The following is a 25,792-nucleotide window of genomic DNA, read 5'->3' on the forward strand; positions in this document are numbered from 1 at the left end:
GCCCCGCCCCCAACGGCCGCACGGCTCCGCCCCGCCGGCGCGGCCCGCGCGCGTCACTGCGGCGTCATGGCGGCGGCGGCAGGAGCAGCGCGTCTGCGGGGACAGTTGCGAGGAGACACCAGGGCTGGTGGAACGCCGAGGGGTCTGGGGTTGGCATGGTCGGGAGGACGGAGCCACCCCGCAAGGGACGAATGCCGCGAGGGCTTGGCCTCCGCCGGGGTGGTCGGCGCTGGTAGCGCGTCTTTGCCGTGCCCGTGTCCTTCAGCCCGGCGGTGCTGTGGCTGGTCCACAGCCTCTGCCGCTGGGAAAGGTTGAGGGTTTCAGGGCAGGCAGTACTCTCGTGTATAGTAAAACTTGTGAAAGCAGCGGATTCGCTTTCAGGGCTGCGCTGCGGGTTCCTGTACTGAGAGCTCCTGCGTGGGTACCCACCCGGGTTTCCTCAGCAGCACCTTGGGGAGGGTCAGAAAGTGAGTGCCAGCCCGCGGGCACTTAGGTGCAGAAGCACTGGAAGTACAAAACCCTTTACTTTAATCCACTCGGCAGAATTTCAGAAAACCGAAAAGAGAAAATACTAAATAAATAAAAAGAATGATGTCAGCAGCGTCTTGTCCGATAAGCTCGGCCCCCCCGCGGGCTCCGCTGCCGCCCTCCCCGTGCCGATGTGGGAGCACAGGGCTGCGGGCGCTGCCGTGCCCGGCTCCCTTGGTGGCGGTGGCAGGCGGCACTTCCTGCTGCCGGCCCGGAGGAGGCGGGGCCGGCGGGCCCTGGCGGTAGGTGTGTGTCGGGCGGTGGGGCTGGGGCTGCGCGCTGCCGCGGGAGGGCTGAGCGCGGTCTGGCCCGGCCCGGACACCGGCACCTGAGTGCTCCGCCCTTCTCCTGGCGGCCCAGGTCCGGCCCGGGCCTGTGTGTGCCTCGGAGTCCGTCGGGGCTGAGGTGCGGCCGCCTCCCGGGTACCTCTGTGCTGAGGCGCAGGGCCTCGGCGGGGCTGCGAAGAGCTGCGTGTCCGTTTCTCCCTGCTCCCTGATGGTTTCAGTAACGGGAGGGCGAGGGAACAAAGGAGGGAGCCCCATGTTCCGCTCCGTACAACAATGACCCTTTGATCCGGCTGTCGTTTTCCTCGTGTGGGAAAGGGTGGGCCTGGAGGTTTGAAAATCTTGCTCGGCATTTCTGGTGCTGGCTGCGTGTGACGGCTCGCAGTGTTCATGTGCGTAGCTGGATCAAAGCCCTGCTCGGCATCGCGTTCCCCGCTGCAGTTCCCCACAGAGGCGTGTGAAAATCAGTGGCTTACTTCTGAAGTCTTTTTCTGGGGCAAGGTGTACGGCCCAGCAGGTCTGGAGAAAAAAATACTTCTCTCAGGTACCAGCATTCCTGCTGAGCGTTTGAAGTCTGACTCTTGTACTTGACGGGGCACTGGGCAGTCTCCCTCATCAGCTTGGCTTCCTGCTGTACCTGAACTTTAAGCATCTGTCCTGTCCCCCCTCAGCTGTGTTCCCCAGCCTGGAAGATGGCCTTCATAATGTCAATATTGAAGTCACACATAGGGCTTATAAACACCACACTTCTGCCCATTTTCAAATGTCTGCTTAATTATTTTCAGGATTCCAATTCTTAAAAAAATTTAGAAGTGTGGGATTTTTGTTTTAAAGGTTAGTTTATTATGCTTCTGAAATGTGAGCCATATGGGGATCTTTTTGTGATTGCTTTTTTTTTCCCCTGTAATGTAGGCATTCTAGGATAACAGGCACATGATATGTCACGTTTTCTGAAATATTAATGCTGAGTTTCGGTGATTTCAGTTGTATGGACTGTTGTAGTACTGTTGGATTATACTACTATTATACTGCTATTAGTTTTTGTGGCAATAGCAAGGTAAATTCTTGTCATTTTTTTAGACTGTAATAGCTGCCAATGTTGCAAATAAGGCTTTGAAACTCCTACCCATGGAACTTTGCCTTTGTCTGGACTCAAAAGTAAGTCTACATAAGGTCACATTTTTCTAGCATTAAGATTTTAATTGAATCAGAAATATTAAAAATAAAAAAAAAATCTTGAGAGGTTTTGTATGAAAAAAGTGACAAATAGCCTCTTATTCAAATAAAATGAATACCAAACATTCTGGTCTCTCTTCTCTAAGTATATTTACAATGAAAATGTATTTCAATAGTCAAAATTCTTTATTATGAACGGAATAAACCTAGAGTGATGTTCTTTCTTTCCTTCCATTTAAGTTGTAAGCAAATTTAAATTTTTAGGTAGTCTTATTTCAGACTGAAGTGTATATAATTTTTCAAAATACAGATAATAGAGAGATGGGCAGATACAATTTGGGAAGATAACTGTATTTTATTACCTACAGAGGAAAATGGTAAGAAATGAAATCTCTATCAGGACTGAGCTACAATAAGACTTTCAGCTGAGCTTTTCAAGAGGAATTAAAGCAACATCTTGAAATTTCCTGTTCCTTTTACCCATGTAATTTTTTTTCACCAGATGGCTTGAAGATTTATTTTAAGGATCAGTAGAATTTCTGTAATTGAGAGTAGTGTTACAGTTATGTGCTGACCAATATTTGGAAATTTGAGTGCAATGAAATTAAAAATTGAGTGCATTATTAAAATAGGAAGAATCAGAACCAACAGCTTAGTTTGTGGGTACACCTTATGTTATATTTATAATATATATAATATAGTTTATTTATATATATATATAAATAATATAGTTTATTTATAAACTTACAGAATATGATAGGAATCACAAAGAAAATACTTTGCTTATTTCAGTTCCTTGCCAGCAGATTTTAAGACCTAAAGGAAGATGTCCTTTTTCCCTAAAATTGCTTTCCTATATGAAGTTGAAGAGTATCTCACCAAAGTGTTCAGAAATAATGAGGTATGTGACACAGTTACCCTTAACCATCAAAAAAGAATAAATTTTTGTGTAACTTTAGTACCTTACATTGAATATTGTCTTCACATTAAACAGAGTTTTTAATATAAAATATTTTTATACTTAAAGTATAATATTAGTATTTATGCCTATTGGCTCAAAGTAGCATACAAATACTTAAATTAAATGGATTATAAATCAGAGAATTCCATTTTGGATCCCACTGAAAAGTGGATCATAGATAATTAAGCACATATTAACCACATAATATTGACAAGAAGTACTCTCTTACCCAAGTGTAGAATACAGACAATCTGTTAATTCCTAATGCCAAGGATAAAAAAAAAATGTTTTTTATATACATTTTTATCAGTATGAAAGTTACTGATTCATAGATTTGAACTCTTCTATTTCCTTAGGGCTGGTCTATGTACAATAGCAGAGAGCTCTCTAGCAGTTGCTTTGATACTTGCTGCAAAATCTTTGCAGTGATTTTGCTGATACAGCTGTTTTTCCAATAAGTACTTCTCAAGAAATTTATGAGGCTTCCAGTGGAATTAGGCTTCCAGACATAGGCATTCATCACTACTGCACACCACACAACCATATCCCTCAATATCTATGGGATGTTTGTTCAGTGGGGTTCTTTTGCATTGAGCAAGAGGTTTCTGTGTGAATCTCTTAATATAAAATCTCTTCTTTCAGCTTATCACTGCTTTAGGTACACAGGAGGCAGAGAATAAATACCAATCTCTGTTAAGTCATCTATCTCATCCACCAGCTTTCACAACTGTAAGAGTAAATACCCACTTGGCCTCAGTGAAACATGTGAAAAAGTTGCTGTTTGAAGAAATCCAGAAGGTTTGTGCAATTTCTGTGTTACAGCAAAAACAGCAGGGCATTTCATTTTTCATCTGATCGTGAGACATTTTCATTACTGGAAACTATACCTTATGTGGTATTAACATCATACAATCACACTGATTTCCTGTCAGCATAAAACATTAAATGAAAATTCATTATGTACCAGTATCCCTCATCTCATCCCTCCAAGAAAGGCAATAACAGAGGGAAAAGACATCCAACTCTTTCATTTGGCAGATTCCAAACCCTTGATAGGATTGAGGCACTGCTGTGGTAAATAATGTAAAGGTGTCGCAAGTCTATAAGAGAAGATGACAGATAAAAAGGGGTAGCTCAGTGTGCTATCTTCAGCATGCTTAGACCACTTTTATTTAAGACTAAATGAGAAGGCCTGTATATCTCATTGGAGAAACTGCTGAGGAAAGGGAGAAATTTGGTATGTTGTGGGAACTGGAGCCACAGTGATGCCCTGCAGCCACTGTATTTTCTTTTTTTAAACCTGTTTTTAATCTTTATATAATTTTCTGGATTTTTACTTATCTTAATGAAACATTTATTTATCTGATGATATTTAAACCATTATGTTTAAGAAATGTATTATTTTGAAATTGTGTCAGATCTTCACTCTGTCTAAAAAGACCTGGTTCTGTAAGTAAATTATTAATTCTAGTGGGTGTACAGGGAGCTTTTGCATGACAGGAGCCAAGACATTTCTGTGATACATAGGTAGTTGACAGTGTTCTGCTGGCTGGGATGGTAATGAGTTTTGCTAATTTTAGCTTGATTGTAGAAATCTGGGAATGGGTATTGCAGGGTTATTTTTTGCTTGAAGGGAAAAGGCTTTACTGAAAACTGACTTAAACTCAGCTTTTCACAAACTTCTTGTATTTTTTGTGTTATTACATGTTAGAAAAGGAAACCACATAACACTTTTGAGTGGAGGTATGATCATGGATTGTTTCCTTTTTTAAGAGAAAATATTTATTAGATGCAAACTGATTTATGGTTTTACATACTTAAAGGTTATATTTTAGAAGGCCTAGATGAGAAGACATAATTTTGTTTAAATCCAGGAACCTTTATAAAATGGCATTTTCTTTTTTCAGCTAAATACGTAACTCGGCTATCAGTACCCAAGCTTGAGCTGACAAAAATGAAAAGTATTGCCAGCCTGGCCTATTAAGTAAGACAAGGAATACATGAATTAAACAGTGGATTACAACTAATAACATCTAAGAGTTAACAGAGAATACACCCAAGCTTCTAAGGTGGTGTCACTGTGTGTTCTGTGTTCTGACAACAGCTCAACCTTCTTCCAGAAGAAAGCAAAAATCAATGATAGCATGATGTGTGTCAGAACACTCTCCCACTCCCTGAAGTCAGTTCTCAGTCAATCTCTTTGTGGTCTTGTTATTTCTGAATTTACTAAATTTTTAGTCTTTTGTACCAGTACTTTTAATATATAATGTCCCCTTGCACACTATTTCCCAGCTGCTTTTAACTGTTTCCACTGCTTTTGCGCTTTGTGCTCTACATCTATAAATTATGAATGGAAAAATGGTTTTCAGTTTAATTATTTAAATATTAGGTTTGTTAGTAGTGCTTACTAATTATATTTTTTTAATAAAACAGCAATTTAAAGGACTATGTGTTCCAGTTCTCGAGCACCCAAAACTTCAGGACATTTTATTAATTCCTGTTATTGGACCCAGGTTTGAAATTTTCAGTCTTTTATGTTTTTAAAGGATTTTAAGTTTTTAAGTCTTAAAATTCTTTTAGCCTTAAAATGTTGTGTAACACAATTTTCTTCCAGATTTCTTATGAAACAGTTATGATAACTAACTCACTATAACTGAGGCACAACTTCGTTTGTATTATGTCCTGTTGGACAGTCCATTTACTAACCAGGTCACAGTTTTAGTCCTTAAAAATGAAAGAAAACATAGATTTCTGTCCTTATTTATAAGACTGATGTTTTATGGGGAAAATGTGTAAGCATCCTCCCTGGTAAGGCAGGTAGGTAGCAGATAGAGGAACTAAATTTTTGCAGTGGAATACAGAGCTATAGCTAAGTACAGGAAGAGTTTTCTTCCACTGGAAGAAATCAGGTGGAATCAAGAGTTACTCAGCAGTTGTTAAACACAAAAAATCACAATCATCTGATGCAGGAAGGGATAGATTTCTCCAACCCAGTATAATTTATTTGTATTCTTGTGCCAGGCTCATAATAGTGGCAGAATGTGCCAGTATCTGCATTATTTTGAGGACTGATTTTCTTCTTGACTCTTTCATTTGATTTCTCTGGGACTAAAATAAATATTTCAATGTTATACATGATAGTTAACTTCTTTATTATATCTGACAAAATGCATATTTGTGAACTTGAGTTTACTTGGGGAGCATTTGGCTTTTTTTTTTTTTTTCAGTATACCTCTCTTTTTTACTCAACTTCATTTTGTATTTCTAGGCGAGATTTAAAAAAATATTCATCTGAAGTCATAGTTGGAGCCCAGTGTGGATATGCAGTACTTCGAGGAGCACACGTTTATGTTCCTGGAATTGTGTCCACCTCAAGATGTAAGAGTTCTCTAAAGACACCCAGTTAAGTTGTAAAGATGGCAGAATAGTGACATGAAATTGTTTTCTAGTCTAAGCTGAAATGAGTCTTACAGTTAAGGTAATGACACTTTTTTAAGTTTTTCTGGCTTTTAAAAAAAAAAAAACCCTCACTATTTTTCACTCATTTTCACTCATTTTACTTGGAGTAAGTTATATGTAATTATTTCTCACTGGCCTGGCCTGTTTTAAAATCCTTTTCCCATATAATTCGTAGCTGAAATATTAGTTCTCAAGGATTTCAATTTCTTGTTTTTCATTTCAAAGTATTTGTAAAGAGAATTTTCAAAGTAAAACCTGTTTTTTTAAGAGTGTTTTTTTACTACTGAATACTGTAACTTTTAATATGGATGTTAAGTTGAATAAGCTTACAAACTCAGTCACAAAGTCACTTACCTTCATGATTCTGATAGATTTTAAGTTACAAATCTAAAAAAACCCAGATTTTCCTTTTTCTAATCCATTGGCAATTCATTTGATATTTTTTATGTAAGAGAGATATAGTAAAAATCTTCTTTTCATTGATCGGAACAATCTTCAGTTTTTATGTCAGATTCTTAAGAAATGGAAATTAGGAATCAATGCCTGTGAGACAAGATAAAAAAATCTACATATGCATGATTTTTGTTCAGCAACCTATTTTTGTTATTTAAATGTCAAGTTAACTTTATGTAAAATCAGTATAATTTTGGATGATTCACCTTATTATTCTATTGTGATGAGATCTAGTGATTATCTTGTTTTTTATTATTAAACAAAATGAGTCAGAAAAGCATTTATCAAGTCAGTTTCCTATCAGGAAAAAACCTTCAAGAAGTTTTAAGCATGTGCTTAAGTCAAATTCACTGAACAGGAATGTTTTTCAATCTAGGGCTTGATAATGAAATAAGTATATTGGCATAGCAGTTGTTGAAACTGCTTATTTAGACAACCCCATAAATATTCAAATCTTTCTTTGAGTCAGCTAGTGATTTATCATAATTGCTGCATGTAATTAAATAATAAGAAAATAAAATAAAAGGGCATGCTACCCACTTGATGCCAAATATAATAAGGCTGTATTAAGCACAGATGGTCTAACTTGTGGTCTAAGGAAAAAAAATAGTACAGCAAGAACACATTTAATCACTGCAATGAAATCCAAATAAGGGTAAACTAATGATCAGGGGGCTTTTAGCTTAATTTAACTAATCAAACTCTAACCTTTGTTTATGGAATGCTGGTATAATCTGCAGAAAGCTTAAGAACTCTATGCAGGACTAGTGTATTTTGAAAGGATGATTGTCAGCAGAGAGCGAAAATTATTTATGTTTGAATACTGCAAAAATCATTGATGGATATGCTTGATGGAAGAGTTAAGTTGCTGCAGGTTCAGTGAAGTTTAAGCAGACATTAATACTGAGCAATCACATAACGTTTTGTGTCACATTGTGTAAAAAGAAGTAGTGTAAAAAATGTAATTTCAGTGACTACCCAAAAAATCTTAAAATTTAAGAATTTCAGGGCATTTGGGCATAAGAAGGCCACTTGAAAATGGAAAAAAGGATTCTCTAGTACAATTCCAACAATGCTTGGGAAGCTGATTTGCCGTTAGTCTTGTATCTTCTTGTTCCTTCAGCCTGTCAGTCACCTCAGAAATGCAATTTTGGACAATTTTTTTATTGCTATCAGAAGAGGCCTTTATTTTTAAGCATATTTTTCAGCCTGTCAACACATAGTGCTTGTTCACTATTCTGTAAAATCACTTAAACCACCATCCGTTTTCTATCTTTTTTTTTTCTAACTCAGAAAGTTTGTCAAGTCTTTAGGATTACATTTCTAGATTTTGATGTATATTGACATACTTTACTGATCTGGTGGGTTTTAACTGGAGATATAAAACTTTCTAAGAGGATCATTGAGAACAGCAGTTCCCTTAAAGAAGGGAAGAGAGCCAGACCAGAACAAGAATATATAATCAGTTGTGTCAAAGCAATAAATAGTTGGAGAAAAAGCAGCTATAGCTATGTTCTAGGTAGCTATTGAGAGGTCATTAGATAGATTTAGCACTCCTGTCCTTGTTCAGTAAGGGTGAGCAGTGTTTTTTCATATACTTGTGGGCTTGGAGCACACACGGAGGACTGGACCCTGAAGAGTGTGCTTAAAACTTTTGGGTGACCCTGTTATGCTAAAATAAATAAAGTGCAGGTTGTGTAGCCTCTTTGAAAACAAGACACAGTGCCTGACTTGAAGCTTGGTGTCTCTCAGTACCACCAGTCTTTGGTAGCCATCATTCACTGTGTAAAACTTTAAAGCTTTATAACAGTTGATCTTCATTGATTACATTTAGAAAATGTTTGTTTGGTATGATAGAAGAGTTGAAGTAAATAGTCTACTGAAAATCCTAAGTTACTTGGTCACTACCGTTTTGCTAATTGTCATAATGATTTCAAGCTTTCAATTTTTCTTTGTGCAGTTGTGAAAGCAGGAGATCTGGTTTCAGTGTATTCAGATATTGAAGGGAAGTGCAAGAGAGGAGCCAAAGAATTTGATGGAGTCAAAGTTTTCCTCGGAAATGGGATTTCAGAACTCAGTCGCAGTGAAATCTTCAGTTCAAGTGGCCCGCTGAAGTAAGTCCATAGTAATTGCAATCTACATGTAAAAATTTGCAAAGTGAAGGAAGAGTAAGGGAAACACTTTGAATTATTTTGTACCCTGTGTGAAGTCACAAAATGGCTTTGCATGCTGGAATTTCCAATATTTTTTGGGAAGCCGTTAGTTTCATAGTAGGATCCAGATACCAATTTACTTGAGAGATAGGAGAAAATAAGTGGGAGTCTTTTAATAATTTACGTTTTTTCAGTTCAATAATATCAAGCAGAACTGACAAATGCTCTCACTCTGGCAAAATCGCATTTTGGTAAATTGTGTTGTACTACTTTGCCCTTTGGATGGAAAAGCAGCCTTTTCAATTTCTCCATCTTTTAAAAATATCTGTAGAGGCTTTTTTTTTTATTTTTTGTGGGACAAAGGACAGAACATAAGGTCAGTTATCTTAAAAAAAAATACCAACATTTGCCAAAATAGTTACCTGTTTCAAGATTACTTGCTTTTCTATTTTCTATTTTGTTGATGAAGCATATGGTTTATTCTTCTTGTGTCACCTAAAGCACACATAAGAAGTAATGTAAAAGACTATGGATGTCAAATTAATGGCCAAGACTTTACTTCCTGAGAACAAACTACAAAAGTTCTAGTGAAAAAAAAGTACATTGCCAGAGAATTTCTGTTTTATGAGAGCTTAAATATAGTAGAAGTTGTGGTAGGATGTACCTGTTGAGTTGGTGACATGGAACACCAGTATGTAACACTAAATCTGGTGTCTGCAATTTGGCTTTCTCATATCCTTCCTTCTTGTTGGATTGTCTGGTACATATGCAAAATAATATTTCTTGTCTTTAGTAATCCTTTGCAGCCTCAATGTTGCTTTTTCAGTATTCTCTTTATTGTTATCCATTTCCTGGTACATTGGTTTAACAATTAAATCGGCATCAGAATTTCATCCATACTTAAAACTTTTAGGTGACTTCTAATTTCAAACTATAGGTTTGCAGGCAAATCAATGTTCCTGCAAGGCTTTTCATATAGGATTTCTACAGTAATTTGACTGAAATCTCTAGAATTTAGGAAATAGAGAAAAATCTTAAGTAGGATTGCATCTTGGTTTATCCTTTGTACAGAACCACAAATTTGCTTTATGCAGGTTCCATTTTGTAGTGTAATGCATTTTTTGCCATTATTTACTCAACTTAATGATGTAATTTCAAAAAATACCATATTACAAAATCATAGAAGTATTTTTCTTGGTTGTTCTTTCGTTTTTGAAATGAAAATTTCATTTAAGAAATGAAAGATTGTTGTCTCAACTTGCTATTTGTAAGTATAATGATTTTAATTGGCTACTGTTAAAATGTATAAAATGGAGTATTTGATTTTTTTTTTCATGTTTTTCAGGGGGCTGGGTGTAAGAATGACAGAGCCAGTCTACCTCAGTCCTTCATTTGACAATGTGCTCCCTAGTCATTTGTTTTTACAGGTATGTTTGTTCCAAAACCAAAAGTCTGTACTATGTACAGAATAATGAATATTCTCTTATCACACATTCACGGTTTCTACATTCCTTGTGTGTTGTAGCACCTAATTCAGCCTTTGGATTTGAGGAACACAAAGCATTTAAAATGAAGTCAGTATCTACATGTAGGTGGTTTAATCATACTGTGTCTGAGATTTGATAAGGGATTTCAAAACAACATAAGAGGTATTCACTTAAAAACATAGAAATTCCTCTTGCACAGATACTCTGTATAGAACTATTAGTCTTTGGAATCTGCTTATGAACTCTAGAATATGAACCCCTTTCATGGTACATCATTCTATAGATAATCAGGAATATCTCCAAATATTAGGTTGACTTGAAGCTGTTATTTAAGTACCAAATACAACTTTAAAAGGTTTTTATACTTTTGTGTTGAACTAAGAAGAAAGTATTTCCATATTTTCTAAGGTGCAGTACTGTGCACAATTCTTGCACATTATTTCTCTTCAGTGGAGCTGTTCTGTTTATACAATTAATAGCACAGTTTAGCTTCTTGCTACTTTAGTTCAGCAAGCTTAGACTTCTGTGTTTTGATCTTACTGTTCTTTATCTGCACCAATATGTTAATACAGTAAATGTTCCAATAAACAGGTTACCATAAAAGAATTGTAATAAACAGAGCTGCTCTCCTCTGTGCCAGTATCATCTTATTTTATTTGGACTTTTAGAATTGTAGTCTCCTCAGTCATGAGCTCTTAAACTTCAGTCATAGATACTCAAACATAACTTTAAATAAAAAATGAGCCACTGGGGACTTCTGACATAAACTGTCCATTATATATAATGCAAATAGTTCATTTTCTGTTAAAGAACTGAGCAATATCATAGGTGTCTTCACTGCTGAATGAATTATTTTTTTAAATGTGTTTGCCATTCCTTAATAAAGAAGTCAATGCAGGTTATATAGTTTGAATTCTCCTGTATTTGTTTTTATGATAGAATTTACCTTCTGTGGTTGTGAGCCATGTTTTAAACCCTCAACCAGGGGAGAGAATTTTGGATATGTGTGCTGCACCTGGAGGAAAAGCAACCCATCTTGCAACATTGATGCATGACCAGGTAAGGGAAGTAATTTGGTATATTCTAAGGAAGGAAGTCTGACCACTGTTCATTTATACAGCTCTCTTCACTTAACTGTTGGAATGCACAAATAATTTACAGCAACAATATTTTGACATTTTACTTACCAATGTATTTTATATATCAAAGTTACTGAAATGGCAACTGACAGTCTTTATCAAGTATTCACCATCAGCTTTAAAATTTTATTTGCTACAAATTGACAGTTAAAATATGTTTATTTTCACTTTTTAAAATGTTACTGAATTATGTTTAATCATAGAATTCTTTACATGCAAAGCATAGAATATGCTGGATTCATGAAACTGAAATGCATAAAAATGCGTACCAAAGAAACACATAACTCTCTACAAAAACTTACTAAAAAGCTCCTAATTTGATTAGGATTTTTCTCAGTAAAAATTATCAATTCTGCATAGAATATGATAGAGATATTATTTTAGGCTGAATTTCTAGTCTGAATTTGTCATTCTTTGGTAGAATGTCACAAATCCAAAACCATCTCATGAGAAAATAATAAAAATTAGAAGAAATGAAAAAAAATATGTAGAGAAAGACAAAGGAAAGGAGAATGTAATAAAATAAGAATGTAGATATAGGATTACAACTTTGCATATGTTAAAATGTTATGTGCACAGTGAAATACAGAAATGCAGCTTACTCTTCTCTAGCATAGGGGAAAAGCATGTCATATTTCTTCTAAAATTTTGTAAGGCTTCATTATTTTTTGTTGAATAGGGTTACTAGAATATATCAGGTTGTTTAGAAGTCTTGCAGTTATATTATGCAGGACTTTGACAGTTGCCTGTGCATAAATGTGAAGGCACAGCTTGTAATGGTATGAAGGTATTGAGAAAAAGCATGTTTTCAGTTCTGTGACGGTTTGTCTGCAGAATTGTTTTCTTCCTTCAGTATGGAATAATGGCAGAAAGTATTAAAAATGCATTACATGGTCATTCGGCATTTATTATATACATATATAAAGCTTCCAGTAAAGAATTTCAGTGTGATAAACAAAGGAAGTCTGCAAATAATGTATTTATGTCATGGATTCATTTACATCTATACTTATTTCCATCTGTGTATCTACATTTTGTATAACTTTGCAGAACTGCTTTTTCCTTAGTCACTTTGCATATTTTGATAGTGCCTACCTGTAGCTGAAGTGGTAAAGATTAAAAATATAGATGTTGAATATTTATCTCACTTAATTTTCATTTTTTGAGTATATAATTTTAGTTTAAGATATGAAAGATAAAGATATGGAGAAAAACACTTTTTTTTTTTATTTTAAATTTCACTCACAGATTTTCAATACTAGTTTTTTCACAGACAGCATATTAAACCATTAACATTTCAGAATATTTAAATCACTCCTACTTTTTTATGATATAATTGTAAACATTACTATATTTTTAAATGATGTAACCAAGATGTAAAATTACTCTGTAATGTTAAGAGCTCTTAAATAAGAATTGGGAATAGTTAAAGCTTGAGAATTTATTATTATCTGCATCCCAGTCTAGACTGCTGTTTTTTCCAGATGACTTTTAAGTAGTTATTCTCTGGCAGTGGCTGGCATGGGCCAAATGGAGGAGAGTTGTCTTCCAGCTTGTTCCTTTCTCTGGAGAAAAGAACAGAGAATCTGTGAATAGCCCATACCTGGAACTGTTCAAGGCCATGTTGGATGAGGCTCTGAGCAACCTGGTCTAGTGGAAGGTGTCCCTTCCCAGGGCAGGGGGCTTGGATTAGATGATCTTGAAGATCCCTGCCAACCCAAACCATTGTATGATTCTGTCGTCTCTTTATCTCTGCAGTATGTAGAGATGTACAGCAAATCTACTCTTCTTGAAACAGACAAAACTTTGAAGCACAGTCAGGTCCTAGTGTACATGTCCAATAGGTTGATGGTGTTAGGGGACAAGCAGTGGCACGTGGTTCTTGAGTGCACCTGTAGGAGGTGATTTGGCTCACAGTAGCTGAAGACTGGACACCACTGACACAATCTAAATCTATTCTTACCTCTCAGTCCTAGATCTACATATTGCCTAACATGACATACAGATAACAGCTTATCTTTACTGATTTATTTAACTTCTGAAACGATCTTTGTCATGTTACCATTCTATAAGCCTCTGGAGAGACATCACGAAATAGAAAAAAGTTGTTTTCTCAGCATACTGCATTTGCTGTAGCAAGTCTAGTATAAGTTTTTGGTTGTTGGGTTGTTCTGGATTTTACTGGTACTACTGTTAACTTTCCTTTGTCTTCACACATTTCATGTAGAAGGTAGTGGTGTGTGTCTTTTTTGATTTATTTGGGGGGAGGAAAAAAAAAAATCTTACTTTTACATAAAAGAAATCACGAGTAATTGTGATTTCTCTCCCCTCACCTCTAAACTTATTTTAGTATTTACACCATTTCCGGAAGTAACTTGAGTGACAAGTACCGCAAGTGTTCCAGTATGTTATGAAAACAAGTTTGAGACATGGATGTGGGCCTCATTTCCTCAGCACTGAGCTGTAGTGTGATCACATTTCCTACCATCTCCATACAATACAAATTTAAAACCTGTTAACCTATTTTACTGTGTATTTGAGGCTTCTACCCTCTTTCAAATGATTAAATTTGTATCTTCGTGCCCAGTTAAGCAGTCCAAAATAACTGAAAAGAAACAAACAACAAAACCACTTGCCAGAAGTCAGATATTACAGCATCCCTTAGAGTGACAGTGACAAGCAGTTGGAATGTGCACAGCTTCAGATTAATGTGGCTATTGTGGAAAACATGTGGGAACAAGGACTGCAGGAGTGTGGACTTCAGAATAAAATGATTCTGTAGGGAAGACTATGCTTTATTTATTACACTGCCCAGGGTTGAGGAAAGGAAATCGGGAACATCCATGTAATCCCTATGCTCTTGATGAAAACTTCTGCATATTTTTCAGGGTGAAGTAATAGCCATGGACAAGATAGCTAACAAGGTCAAGAAAATCAAGCAGAATGCTGAATTGCTACAGCTGAATTGCATTAAGGCCTTTTGCTTTGATGGGATAAAGGCCCTTTCAGTCGAGAAGAGAGAGGATAAACAAGGTAAAAAGAAAAAAAAATGGCTAGTAGTAGCTTTTAGAAGAAAATAGTAATGTTTTGCAAAGAGATTATTAAACCTGTCACAGGTTTGTAAGTCCTTGAAATCTTGGCAGATACCTAAGTTGCTTCAGCAGTGTGAATGCACTTTTATTTTCTATTCTTTTGTGATTATCAGCTTCTCTATGAAGCAAATACAAAAGTCAAATTATCTGTCCTTGTCACAACCTAATATTCTCAAAGGAAATGCATTCCTTTCCCAGATAATATTGCAGACTGAAGAAGCCTTAAAGCTTCTTTCATGATCATATTTAACCCCATACTGGGAATTTTCTGAGCTAGTCTGAGAAAAAAAATTATTTTTGCAGACTTGCTTTGCTTTTCTGCCTCATAATCCTCATCAGTAAAATGGGGTTATTAATACCTAACTCCCAGGAATGCTGCAAGGTTTAGTTCATTGATGTTTGTTCAGCTGTTCAGGGGAAAGTTATATACAAGCAGAGTGTATTATTTTAAGTAATTTCATTTGCTTTTCTGAAGTGATGCAGTTATGATATTGGTTCTGTTCCCATGATGGAATGATTTAAATGGTATCTGCTGCCTAGATTATTTTTAGTTTGTTGTGCAAAGTATGCTGTTCTTTCTCAGTCTATTTTATCTCAGTCACTGGTTAGCCTAAGTAGGAATCAGATTACATAATTCACCTTCTTTGTCCCTTTGCATTGCAGTTATTCCTGCTTTGGAGGAACAAAGGTACTTTCTTAAGAGTCTTCTTATGAACATCAAATATTGTAGGTGGCAAGTAGCAATTACAGAGATGAACAAGAGCAAGCTGTAATACTGAGAGATAATGAAGGCTTTTCTATACATCCCTGAAAGTAACACTTTACATATTTTGAACATTTTAGTAATGGATCAGAGGTAGATAAACCAGTTAGACTCATTTTGTATTGCAGGAAAAAGCTAGGTAGCAGTAGTGTGATGATACAAGTTTGGCAGCTCCCTGGCACTGAGGAGGTAGAAACTTCTGGGCTGTTGAGCTACAGATTAAAGTACAAGCTCTGCTTAGAGAAGATACATATTATCATCCAGGTGATAGTCAGAAATTGTTCTTTTCACAATCCTTTTTTTACTGAATTGTTCTGTCATGGAGGCAGCATGTCTCACACATTAGAACTTGCAGTAGTTCATGTTATTATGAAGTGCTTTATTTTATATAGCTATGCATGCATCACAAGAAATAGTTAATATATAGACAGTCCAATTATTATAAGGCAGTCTCAATGATTAACTACTAGGTTTCTCTCAGTAAAGGTTTGCACACTTTTGAGCTGACTGTGGTTCTTTACAGCCTATATGTACAATTCTACAGGTGTACAACTCTAGGTGTACCCAGCACCTCTGACATTTCCACTATTTGGATTACTTTTACATTTTACTTTCAAATTACAAAATTAAGTTTAAAAAAAAAATTGCCTGGATGGATAATTTTTGAGCTCACAGAACTTAAACTGTTTAGTTTTCTGGGAGATGAAAACTACCACCAGCAGTGCTGAGACTTGTCTCTAGCTGAGACTAATTTTGCAGACACTGTCCGTAGCACATAAATGTTTTAGGTCATGGAAATAGTAACAGCTTCTCCTTACCTATGGTGAAGTCTCAAGGAAGGAAACAGCCACATTTTACATTACTAACTTCTTTTTACAGAAGGGCCTCCATTCTTACCAGAGTCATTTGATCGAATTCTTCTTGATGCTCCATGCAGTGGGATGGGACAGAGACCAAACATGGCTTATTCCTCAACTTTAAAGGAAGTAACCTCATACCAGCCACTCCAGCGCAAGCTTTTCACTGTGGTATGTGTTAAACATTGGGTAGATAAACTAAATTGAACATAAAGGCTTTTGCTAGATAAAACTTATCCAGAAAATGGTACCTCATTTTCCCTACTTTTTCAGCAGCCTGGAAGTATTAGGGTCCTTGTAACCTCTCAGCTCCAGCAGATCTGTTGCTAGGTGAAGCCAATTCACCGGAGCATGGGAAAGGTATATGTAATAACCTATATGGAAATAAAAAGCTTTGTGTTCTTTTAATTCCCTCAGTTTCATCAGTTTTACATTATAATAATCACAAGGGTCTAAGTCACAGAGCAGGTGACTTAGGAACATGCTAAGGAGTGTGCTTGGGCTGATGCTGAAGGGTAAGATGAAACTTGTCAAAATCTGAATGATACATATTCAGAGTGAATGACAGCTTGAAAAGCAGCACAGATGTAGCTTCCATGCCAAATACATGGAAACAGTTGACATCTAATGAAACTGACATAAGTATTGTGTATCCATGGCTGGCAGCAGGTGGTGAAAACAGATCTAATCTGTCTGGGATATGGAGAGCTGTACAAATAACAAATCTTACAAGGTGAATCATCTCAATGACATTAATAAACTGCATGAGCTATAATGCCTATTTGGAAAGAAGAATCTTTCTAATCCATGTTATCCTTTGCTGTATTCCCTGAGAGGAATTAGTATCCTAATAGTTTAATTAAGTGCTCAGTTTTAATATTCTAGGTATATGGGTTATTAGTTAATGTTGCTAATTTGAAAGTTTTCAATTTAAAAATAAGCTGAAATATTACTTATTTCTCCCTGCAGGCAGTAAAGCTGCTGAAGCCAGGAGGTGTTTTAGTATATAGTACATGTACAATTACACTTTCTGAAAATGAGGAGCAAGTTGCTTGGGCCCTGAAAACTTTTCCATGCCTCCAGCTTCACCCACAGGTAATACTTTTTTCAGGGTATTTTTTTTCACCATGGACAGTTTGAACTGCTGTGGATAGAAATAACAGAAGGATTTCTGAGGCATTTTTAGAGTCTATTTTTGTGCTTAATTGAGCTTTATTTAGGCATCATTAAGTAGTTTCCCACTGTGTATTGTGGGGTTTTTTTTGATTTGTACAAGTCTTTTAAAACACAACAGGGACAAAAGATGGGTTGGACAGGTTAAAATTTCTCTTGCAATTTTTTTAATGCATATATTTCATTCTCTCCTTTTGCACATTCACAGGAGGGGTGAAGTTGTTTTCTTTTTATTACTGCCACTGAAGTCATGAAGACTTGCATATAATGTATGGGATAGAAATTAAAATAAATTCGTGTTTCAAAGATGGAGGATGTTACATGTATGGGAGCTATTTTTGATTTATTTAAAAGGATTGAGGGAAAGAAATTATTTCAGGCTCAGTGTCCCGAGAGTGTACCTTGTCTTTTTCGGAGTTAGTGTCTACTGTTAAGATATCTGGGAGGAGGTAATATATAGGGAGATAATAGAATTTTTTTATCTACACTAGCTACAGTTCATACAATTCAGAAATATCTGTTACCTTTAATAGTACTTCAGGAGGGTTTATCATCAGACCACATGCGTCCCACTTCCTCTTTGATGATGAGATGAGCTGTGTGGGGTAGTTGTTTATCTTAGTGGCTTTGAGGAAAACTCTGACTCTGATACCTGTTCAGCTTACACATTCTGTGATGACTTGTACCTGTCTTAAGAAGCTTATATAAATCTTAAACTGTAATTAAAAAAAATACATACACTGGCTCTACAGTGAGAAATTAATATGATGGCTGGTAAAGATTTAACAGAACTGAAGCTTTCTGTGGTGTGTTCTTCTGTCTGTATTCTCACCCTTCATTGACTAAGAATTTTTCAGTTCCAGACATTTTAACTGAGATTGTACATTTAACCTAACAGCATAAAACAATTCTCCTTGATAGAATGACAAAGCAAAACACAAGCCTTATTAACTCAAATGCAAGATTAGTTATTGCTATATAGACTTTCTCTCACCAGTAGTATTAGTCTTGAATAAAGCACTTCTGTTTTTCACACACAAATGCCATATCTGTAAAAATTAATATTTTATGTATAGTATAATTTAAATGAGATGACACTGAATTGTTTACCCACATATCATTTATAATACCTTATAACCAGCTGCCTTTTAGTTTAAACTAAGGTACTCTTTTCCAATGAACATGAAACAGGAGTCTAGGGTCTACTTACCTCATGTTCCTTTATGTATTTATTTCCCATATTCTTTAGTCTCAGTGGACACCTCCTTTTTTATCCAGTCCACTGTTTCCCACTTTCTGAGTCTGGCAACATTTGGAAGCACATTGGGTAATGCTGGCAAGGAAAAAACAGGAGATGGAGCCATAGGCGTTGTTATAGGTAGAGGTTACCACATGGCAGCTGCTCCTTTGTGCAGACTTCCTCTTAGGAGTTTACACAGTAGATCAACTTAAATGCAGTAACTTAACTGGAAGGAAAAATGAAAAGGTAGAGGAAGACACTGGTCTGCCTTTAAGTTACTTGAACCTGTGGAATACTGTTTTCCCTAGACTTTTACCTTTCCTTCCTTCTATTACATCAAGTCATTACCCTCGTCTCCTTTTGTACGTTACTTTTCTCTCAATTTGCAACAGACACCTCTATCTTTTACCTGGAAAGCACTGAAATCCTGCTGAGGGAAAGGAAGAATCAGTCTGCAGCCCCTTGGCTGCCCAGCTTTGCAACATGCAGTACGTGGTTAAGCAGCTAACTCGCATCATGTGCTGACTGGGTGATCTCATGTGTTAGCAAAGTGTGATGGCTGAAAAAACGCTCTGCTGTAGGCTGCATTATGGACTACATTAAACTAGATTGACAACGGAGATCTATTTTTGATATTGCAGTGCCAGCTTTTGCACACTTTGTTCCATCTCCTTACTGAATGCATTGAAAGAACAAACCAGCTAAGAATTAATTTTTTTCCAGGAATTAGGTTATTAAATAAGAACCAGTCATGGCTATTCACAAAAAGTATTGAGAAAAGGTCTGGGATTTTAAGTCCTTCTCCTTTCCAAGATTTTGAAGCCAAATGTCATCCCTTGAAATTGATTCTTTCTTTTTTTCTCTGCCTCATAGACATGCATATGTAACAGCAGTCCCATTTACCTGTTAGTCTTATTACATGACTAGAAAACACAAAGTTATATTTTTCTGCTGCATCATCTGCCAAAATGACGCTTCTTCAGGCAGTAAAATACTCTGGACTGGGGCTTTTAGTCTCTCCAGTTGAAGTTTTTACTGTGAAGAATCCCAGTACTGTATCCATTAGAAAGAAGTTCTTCACAGAAGGGGTGATTGAGTGTTGGAATGGGCTGCCCAGGGAGGTGGTGCAGTCACTGTCCCTGTGGGTGTTTAAAGGAAGACTGGATTGCAGTTGGTACAGTTGACAAGGTGGTGTTAGGTCATAACTTGGACTTGATTTCCAAGGTTTTTTCCAACCTGTTTGTCTCAGGGATTCTGCTGCTGTTACTGATGATACTGGTAATGGGCTAAGGACTCACTATTTTTGACTTACAGCTTTTATGTCCATACACAGAAGTGCTGCCTCATTTAGAAGTGGCAACCTAAACCCGTTAGAGTTGCTGTCTGGTGGTAACAGCTTTCTTGGGATGTTTCAGCCCTTGGAGTGATGAATCGTTTTAGACCTGTGCACCTATCCTCAACAAGGGCTCTAAACTACTGAGATAAAGTGGATGAGGGGCATCACCACCTCCTCAAAATGCTTATATATGTCTTGTATAAATCTTGTATAATATTAACCAGATGAGGGCAAGAAAAGAAGCCACATTACTTCTGAATCTTCTGGTGCGAATGATACAAGGATAGCTTGCTCACGTTAATTGTTCAGTAGCTCTGCATATCCTCAGCAGAATACGTTTAGGGCATTTAAGAACCTTAGGGACACAATAATTTGCTTTTCTTTGTTACTTGAACAGGAACCTCACATTGGAGGAGAAGGCATGAAGGGAGCTGGACTATCACTTGATCAGTTGAAGCTGCTGCAGAGATTTGATCCATCTGCTTTGATATTGCAAGGAATGGATATTAATTCTTTGCAAGATTCTAGAGAAGATGACCTGATTTCATTGGCAAATAAGGACTGTATAGGATTTTTCATTGCAAAATTTATTAAATTGAACAGTAAATAAGGATTTGGGAATGTAACCTGAAAAAATACCTCAGTGAGTCTAAGAACAGTTCAGACGTGAAGTGCCTTTCTTCCTGCTGCAATGTTACCAAGCCAACGGGCTGACGGCAGGGTTGCTATGGCAGCACTAAAATCTGCCAGCTGTTCTGATGGGAAAGAGCCACAGGTTGCAGCAGAAAAGTCATGGTTGGGGGAAGGGTAGTATAATTTCTAAGTCTCCTTCTGCTTTTGTATTTACAGCAGGTCAGTGCCTGAATGACAACTCCGTTCACTCATACTGCTGTCTGCTCTGGTTTCCCCTTATCTGCAGCAAGCGTAGGAAGGGGATGTAAGCTACGAAATGCAAACATAAATAAAATAGATGGGAATTATTACAATGAATTCTGGAAAGGGTAGTTTCTGTGGAGGTTTACCAATAGTTAGTTTCCTTAAATAGTGCTTCTCAAAACACTGCAATATTTTAAAAAGAACTGTTTTATAAATTGATACTTAGAACCTCATTTCTCTTTTATTTTAATACAAGCAAGATTCTCTGTACACATAATATATACACAAAATACGATTAGGCTTTGTAGCATGTCTTTTATAGCAGCATGAATATATTAAACCATCTCACTCTGGGAATGTAAATAAATATTGTTTCAACATCAAACTTCCCATGCATAAACTGTATTGGTTCTGAAATAGCCTATTGGACTGGCTGACAAGTGACAGTTTTAAAATCAAACATTTGTAACAGAAGGGGCTACAGTTATGATTAATATATCAAAAGACAGAAAACAATGCATAATACCATCTTAAATGTTGCAAATCACCTTTCAAACAACTAAGGATATTAACTCTTTATTGGTTAGAAAGCATCACCAGCTAAAATCATGTGAAAATTGAAACTGGGGAAGCATGCTAATGGAAACTGCATTAGTACATTGCTCAAAGTTTAAATAACCTAAATTTCTTAAAGATGTTAGATGTATTTGAAAATTCTGCTTCAGTTCCAGTTTGAACAATATTCTCAGTCCTGCTGGAACTGACAACAGCACTAAATTAGAAGGAAAGCTAAGGACAATGGAAAAATAGAAACTGACATCTGTGTGTGTTTGGTGTTTTCCCCTCACTCATCAATTTCCAGTTTTAAAAAGGATTATCTGAAAGATATCTGTCTTTTCACATGTAACTATTTGGTTGGATTAAAAAGAGAAATAGTTCTTTTATCATTTTTCTTTCTACTGTCAGAAGTGCTTTTAGTATTTGCTCGCAATCAAAACAGTCTATAGAATTCTCTTTCTCAGTAGTTTCTTTACTTGTATTTTCCATAAATGTTTTGATACCGTATGTTTTCTACTGCTCTTGAATAAAAACCAAATGTTTCTTCTGTCCTGCCAAGGTTGACTAGTGCAAGTACTAGTACAAGTCTAGCAAGTATAGTAAGGCCTATACTAGCAGAACAGGAAAATGGAATTCTTGTCTACTACCTCTCTACTTCTGTAGGTCATTCCTTGCCATTAAACACACCTTGTCTAATGAAGATTTGAAGTAATTTTGTTTCATCAGTAGTAGGTGAGATATCCTATTTAGTATCATGAAAGTTCATACTATAATCTTTTTAGTCTAAATATGGTGAAAATAATTACCTGGGAACAAAAGGTATTAATCCTTTACTGTAAGAACGTGTTGAAATCTTTAACTCAGTGCTAGTAAAAAAGCATTTTCTTTTTTGCAGAATATAGAAATTTTGTAAACATTAATCAGCACACATAAACTATATACTGAAGTTTGTGTATTCATATAAAGTAAGGAACTTTACCTCCAGTTTCAGTAGCAGGATTTGTGCAATGCTGAATTTGAAAGAGTTAAGATTGCTGAATTTTTAGTGGAATATTTGTTGAAACTTCCTCCACTTTCGTTAATTTTGGATGATAGGCTTTTCAAGGAGGTGACCTCACTTGATATTATAGAAGTTTCTTGGGGGTGGGAAGATAATGTAACTAATTTGTAGTTAATTCCAGTGTCATTGCAGAGCAGACTTCACCTGAAAAAAATTACTGATAAATAACTTTAGCTATTAGGGTCGTTTCTGTAAATTCAAATGCTAGCCTTAGAAGAGCACTCAGCATATGGAAGGGATTGGCCTCAGCTGCTTCCCCGAGGGCCCTGTCTCTGTTGGTAATGAGGGAGTGACTTCTCAATCAGGCAGGTCAAAACAGAAACTCAATAAAGATGCTCCATCCCTTGAAGGAGCCAGCATCCTTTCTCTCACCACAGGTGTGGCTAAGTTAGATGACTAAAGTTGGATGGATGCCCTTTTTCTTCTTTTCCAATCTTACCGTGGCTTTAACTAGAAGCGGTAGGAATACTTTCTCGTTGACACAGTTCTGATGGATGGTGTACATATGTTTTAAACGCACCATACGATTACTTTCCTGATAATCTTTACACATTGAATCATTGTGCTTCACCAGTTGATGCTGAAGCACAATAGAATATATTTATATATATTTATATATATATATATGTGATATTTATATATTAAATTTAAAAAGTTATTGTCATTATAATGAAAGATTAAACCTACAAAATAGATAATTAGGCATGCAATCAGATCCTGTCATTAAGAAAGTCTGAAAAGTAGTTTTCTCTATTTGCAGAAACAGTGATTAGTAATAGTGCCAAATCTAAATATCCGTCTTGGTCAGTATAAAGATACTAAAATAGGCAGCCTCATATATTATGAAATTATGATACAGCTTTTTCTTGTTTCAGTGTCACGGAATGCACCAATTTTTTGGATCACAGGATTTCATAGGCTTTTTAAGGAATAGGCTAGTGAAGGTGATCAGGAAATTACTTTAGAGTGGGTAGTTTAAAATATAAAGAACCTTGTTTTTATGTTTGATTGTTCATGAATAAAAATTTTATGAGAAAATCCAATTTTGTACTGCTAGAATTCATTGCAGAGTAGGTATGCGTGATAGATAAAAGTGACAAGAATAAAGTAAGAAATGAGAATATGGATGAGTTAGAAGAACCTGCTTAATCTCTATTATATCTGATATAAATCTTTTCTGGGGCTGCGTAGGAATACATTTCTAGGGTGGTAAGTTATAATAAGAAACTGTCTATAAAACTACTGTAAGCTCATATGTAATAGTTTGTTATATAAAAGTGGGGAAATAAATTACAGACAAATTGCCAAGCAATAAAATTGATTGAGTAACATTTGATTAAAAACATTCACAGTAAAAATGGCATCCACATATTTTACATATGATAGAAGAACTATGATTTTGGTGAAAGATCTGCAATAAAATAATAAATAAAAGTAAATGTACACCAGAAATGTTATATTACACTCTGAAAAATAATTTCTCTGTTTAGACTTTGTAGTCAAGTTTTTTGCAATGTGCTCGATTTTATGGATGGAACAGAATTAAAGTCAAAAACATTTGGAAAACAGCTTTCAGCCTGATGTTTTAAAGCAATCAGAGGTCAAATGTAACCACAAATCAAAATAAATTTTGAAGAGGCTTTAGTAACTAACAAACACAGGAGGTGGTTTACACCAGCTGTTTTCCTTTGAACAGACATTGATTAAAAGCAGTCAGAACACTCACTTCACTCCAGCTGAGGGAATGATAATGGACCCCCTGAAAACCTTTGCAGGTGTCACAGAACGTGAGCGTGACTTTACAAACCAAGAGCTTAAAAATGACAATTGCTAACAGATTCGTAAAAGACAAAGTATTAAGGGGCGATGTATTAGACCTGGGCAGGAACTGCATGTATAGGATGAATAACCAGGTATGCAGGAAGAAGTAAAAATGGGCCTCTCCCTTTATTCAGGATTCAGTGAGTGGAATTTCATTTCCTTATCTTCCATTTATAATAAAGGCTATAGGCTAAGAGTATCCCGATTTCTGTGAAAAGAGGTGCTCCACTGAAGGTCTTTGTGGCTTTTTAAAACTGATCTTCATTAAATAGGTCCAGAGCCTTAGGAGAAACTGTGTATTTCATTTTATTCCTTGAGAAGCAAAAACTCTATGGAACTCTCTTCAAATTCTGAACTCCTGATGCCAGACACAGAATATGAATTCATGAGAATTCTAGAATAATAACTTAAATTCTAGGCAGTAATTTATTAATCAATTCAGTAAAAACAGTTTATTTCAGTGCATAACTCATACTGACGCTGCCTTTGTGCACAAACCCGTTTGCTTATTCCTCCCCACTGTCCTGTCCCTTAGCAGGTCTCGAGACTTTTACCGTCACCTCCTTGCAGTCCCTCTGGAAGAGAATTCTTTCTTCCATGACATTTGTGTGACACTAGACAACTGGTAAAGGATAGACTAAAGCTACTCAGCACTGATGTACAGTCATTTGAAAAAAAACACACAAAAATAAGGTCAACATCTAACATCATGCAGATTTTGAAATGCATCCCATTCCTTCCTTATACTGAAATTCTTTAGAAAAATACAGTTGAGCTGCCCAGACTTACAGATCACTTAACTATTTCATGCTCATCCATTTCCTTCTATTTCACTTGTTTTATTATCTTTTTAGTTCATTTGAATGGAAATTTTACAGGTTGTTTTGTACCACACATCCATAAGACTCTGGAGCTCATTGGGACTTCTACCATTTCTCAGATTCCTGAAAATCTCTGAAACCAGATACGGAAATATGATCTCATTAGTATCCTAATGCAACCAATAATATTAAACTTTCTATTGGCAAAACTTTGCAAAGACATTTTATCACAATAATCTTTGATATGTTCTCCACTTGGAGTATTTTTAAAGCTTCTTACTGACATAATTCTGTTAAAGTGCTTTTCAAAGTAGTGCTCAGCAGGCAGGTGGTATTGTGCAATATATGGAGTACAAGCTCACATTACAAATGATTTGTCACTCTTAAAACAGAAACTGAAAAGAAGTATCTCAGCAAGGTTAATAAAACCTATTCAGTGAGTCTGCCTAAGAAATACATGTGTTTGTTAGTATGTTGACTATACATAAATAGCAGCACTATATAAAACACAGTTCTATGACCAGTTGGATTTATCTTTTTTTTTTTTTTTTGTGA

At 36.3% G+C, this 25,792-nt stretch overlaps 1 protein-coding gene across 8 annotated transcripts; it reads left to right on the plus strand.

The window, feature by feature from the left end:
• Positions 1-47: 47 nt before the first annotated feature.
• NSUN6 (NOP2/Sun RNA methyltransferase 6) lies at positions 48-25,782 on the plus strand. Of its 8 annotated transcripts, none has more exons than XM_058830510.1 (13): positions 48-774; positions 1,893-1,970; positions 2,781-2,889; positions 3,592-3,747; positions 5,383-5,462; positions 6,218-6,327; positions 8,822-8,975; positions 10,360-10,441; positions 11,441-11,560; positions 14,529-14,673; positions 16,375-16,523; positions 17,322-17,447; positions 20,499-25,782. In XM_058830510.1, exons 3-13 carry the CDS (start codon positions 2,815-2,817, stop codon positions 20,709-20,711), a joined length of 1,410 nt encoding a protein of 469 aa, XP_058686493.1. In that variant the 5' UTR covers positions 48-774; positions 1,893-1,970; positions 2,781-2,814; the 3' UTR covers positions 20,712-25,782. The 8 variants fall into 8 exon arrangements, with proteins under 8 accessions (XP_058686493.1, XP_058686497.1, XP_058686494.1 ...); XM_058830514.1 differs by having other exon boundaries at positions 2,795-2,889; XM_058830511.1 differs by having other exon boundaries at positions 86-127.
• Positions 25,783-25,792: the final 10 nt, after the last annotated feature.

This window comes from Poecile atricapillus, chromosome 2 (assembly GCF_030490865.1).
Source record: "Poecile atricapillus isolate bPoeAtr1 chromosome 2, bPoeAtr1.hap1, whole genome shotgun sequence".
Taxonomy (NCBI): Eukaryota; Metazoa; Chordata; class Aves; order Passeriformes; family Paridae; genus Poecile; species Poecile atricapillus.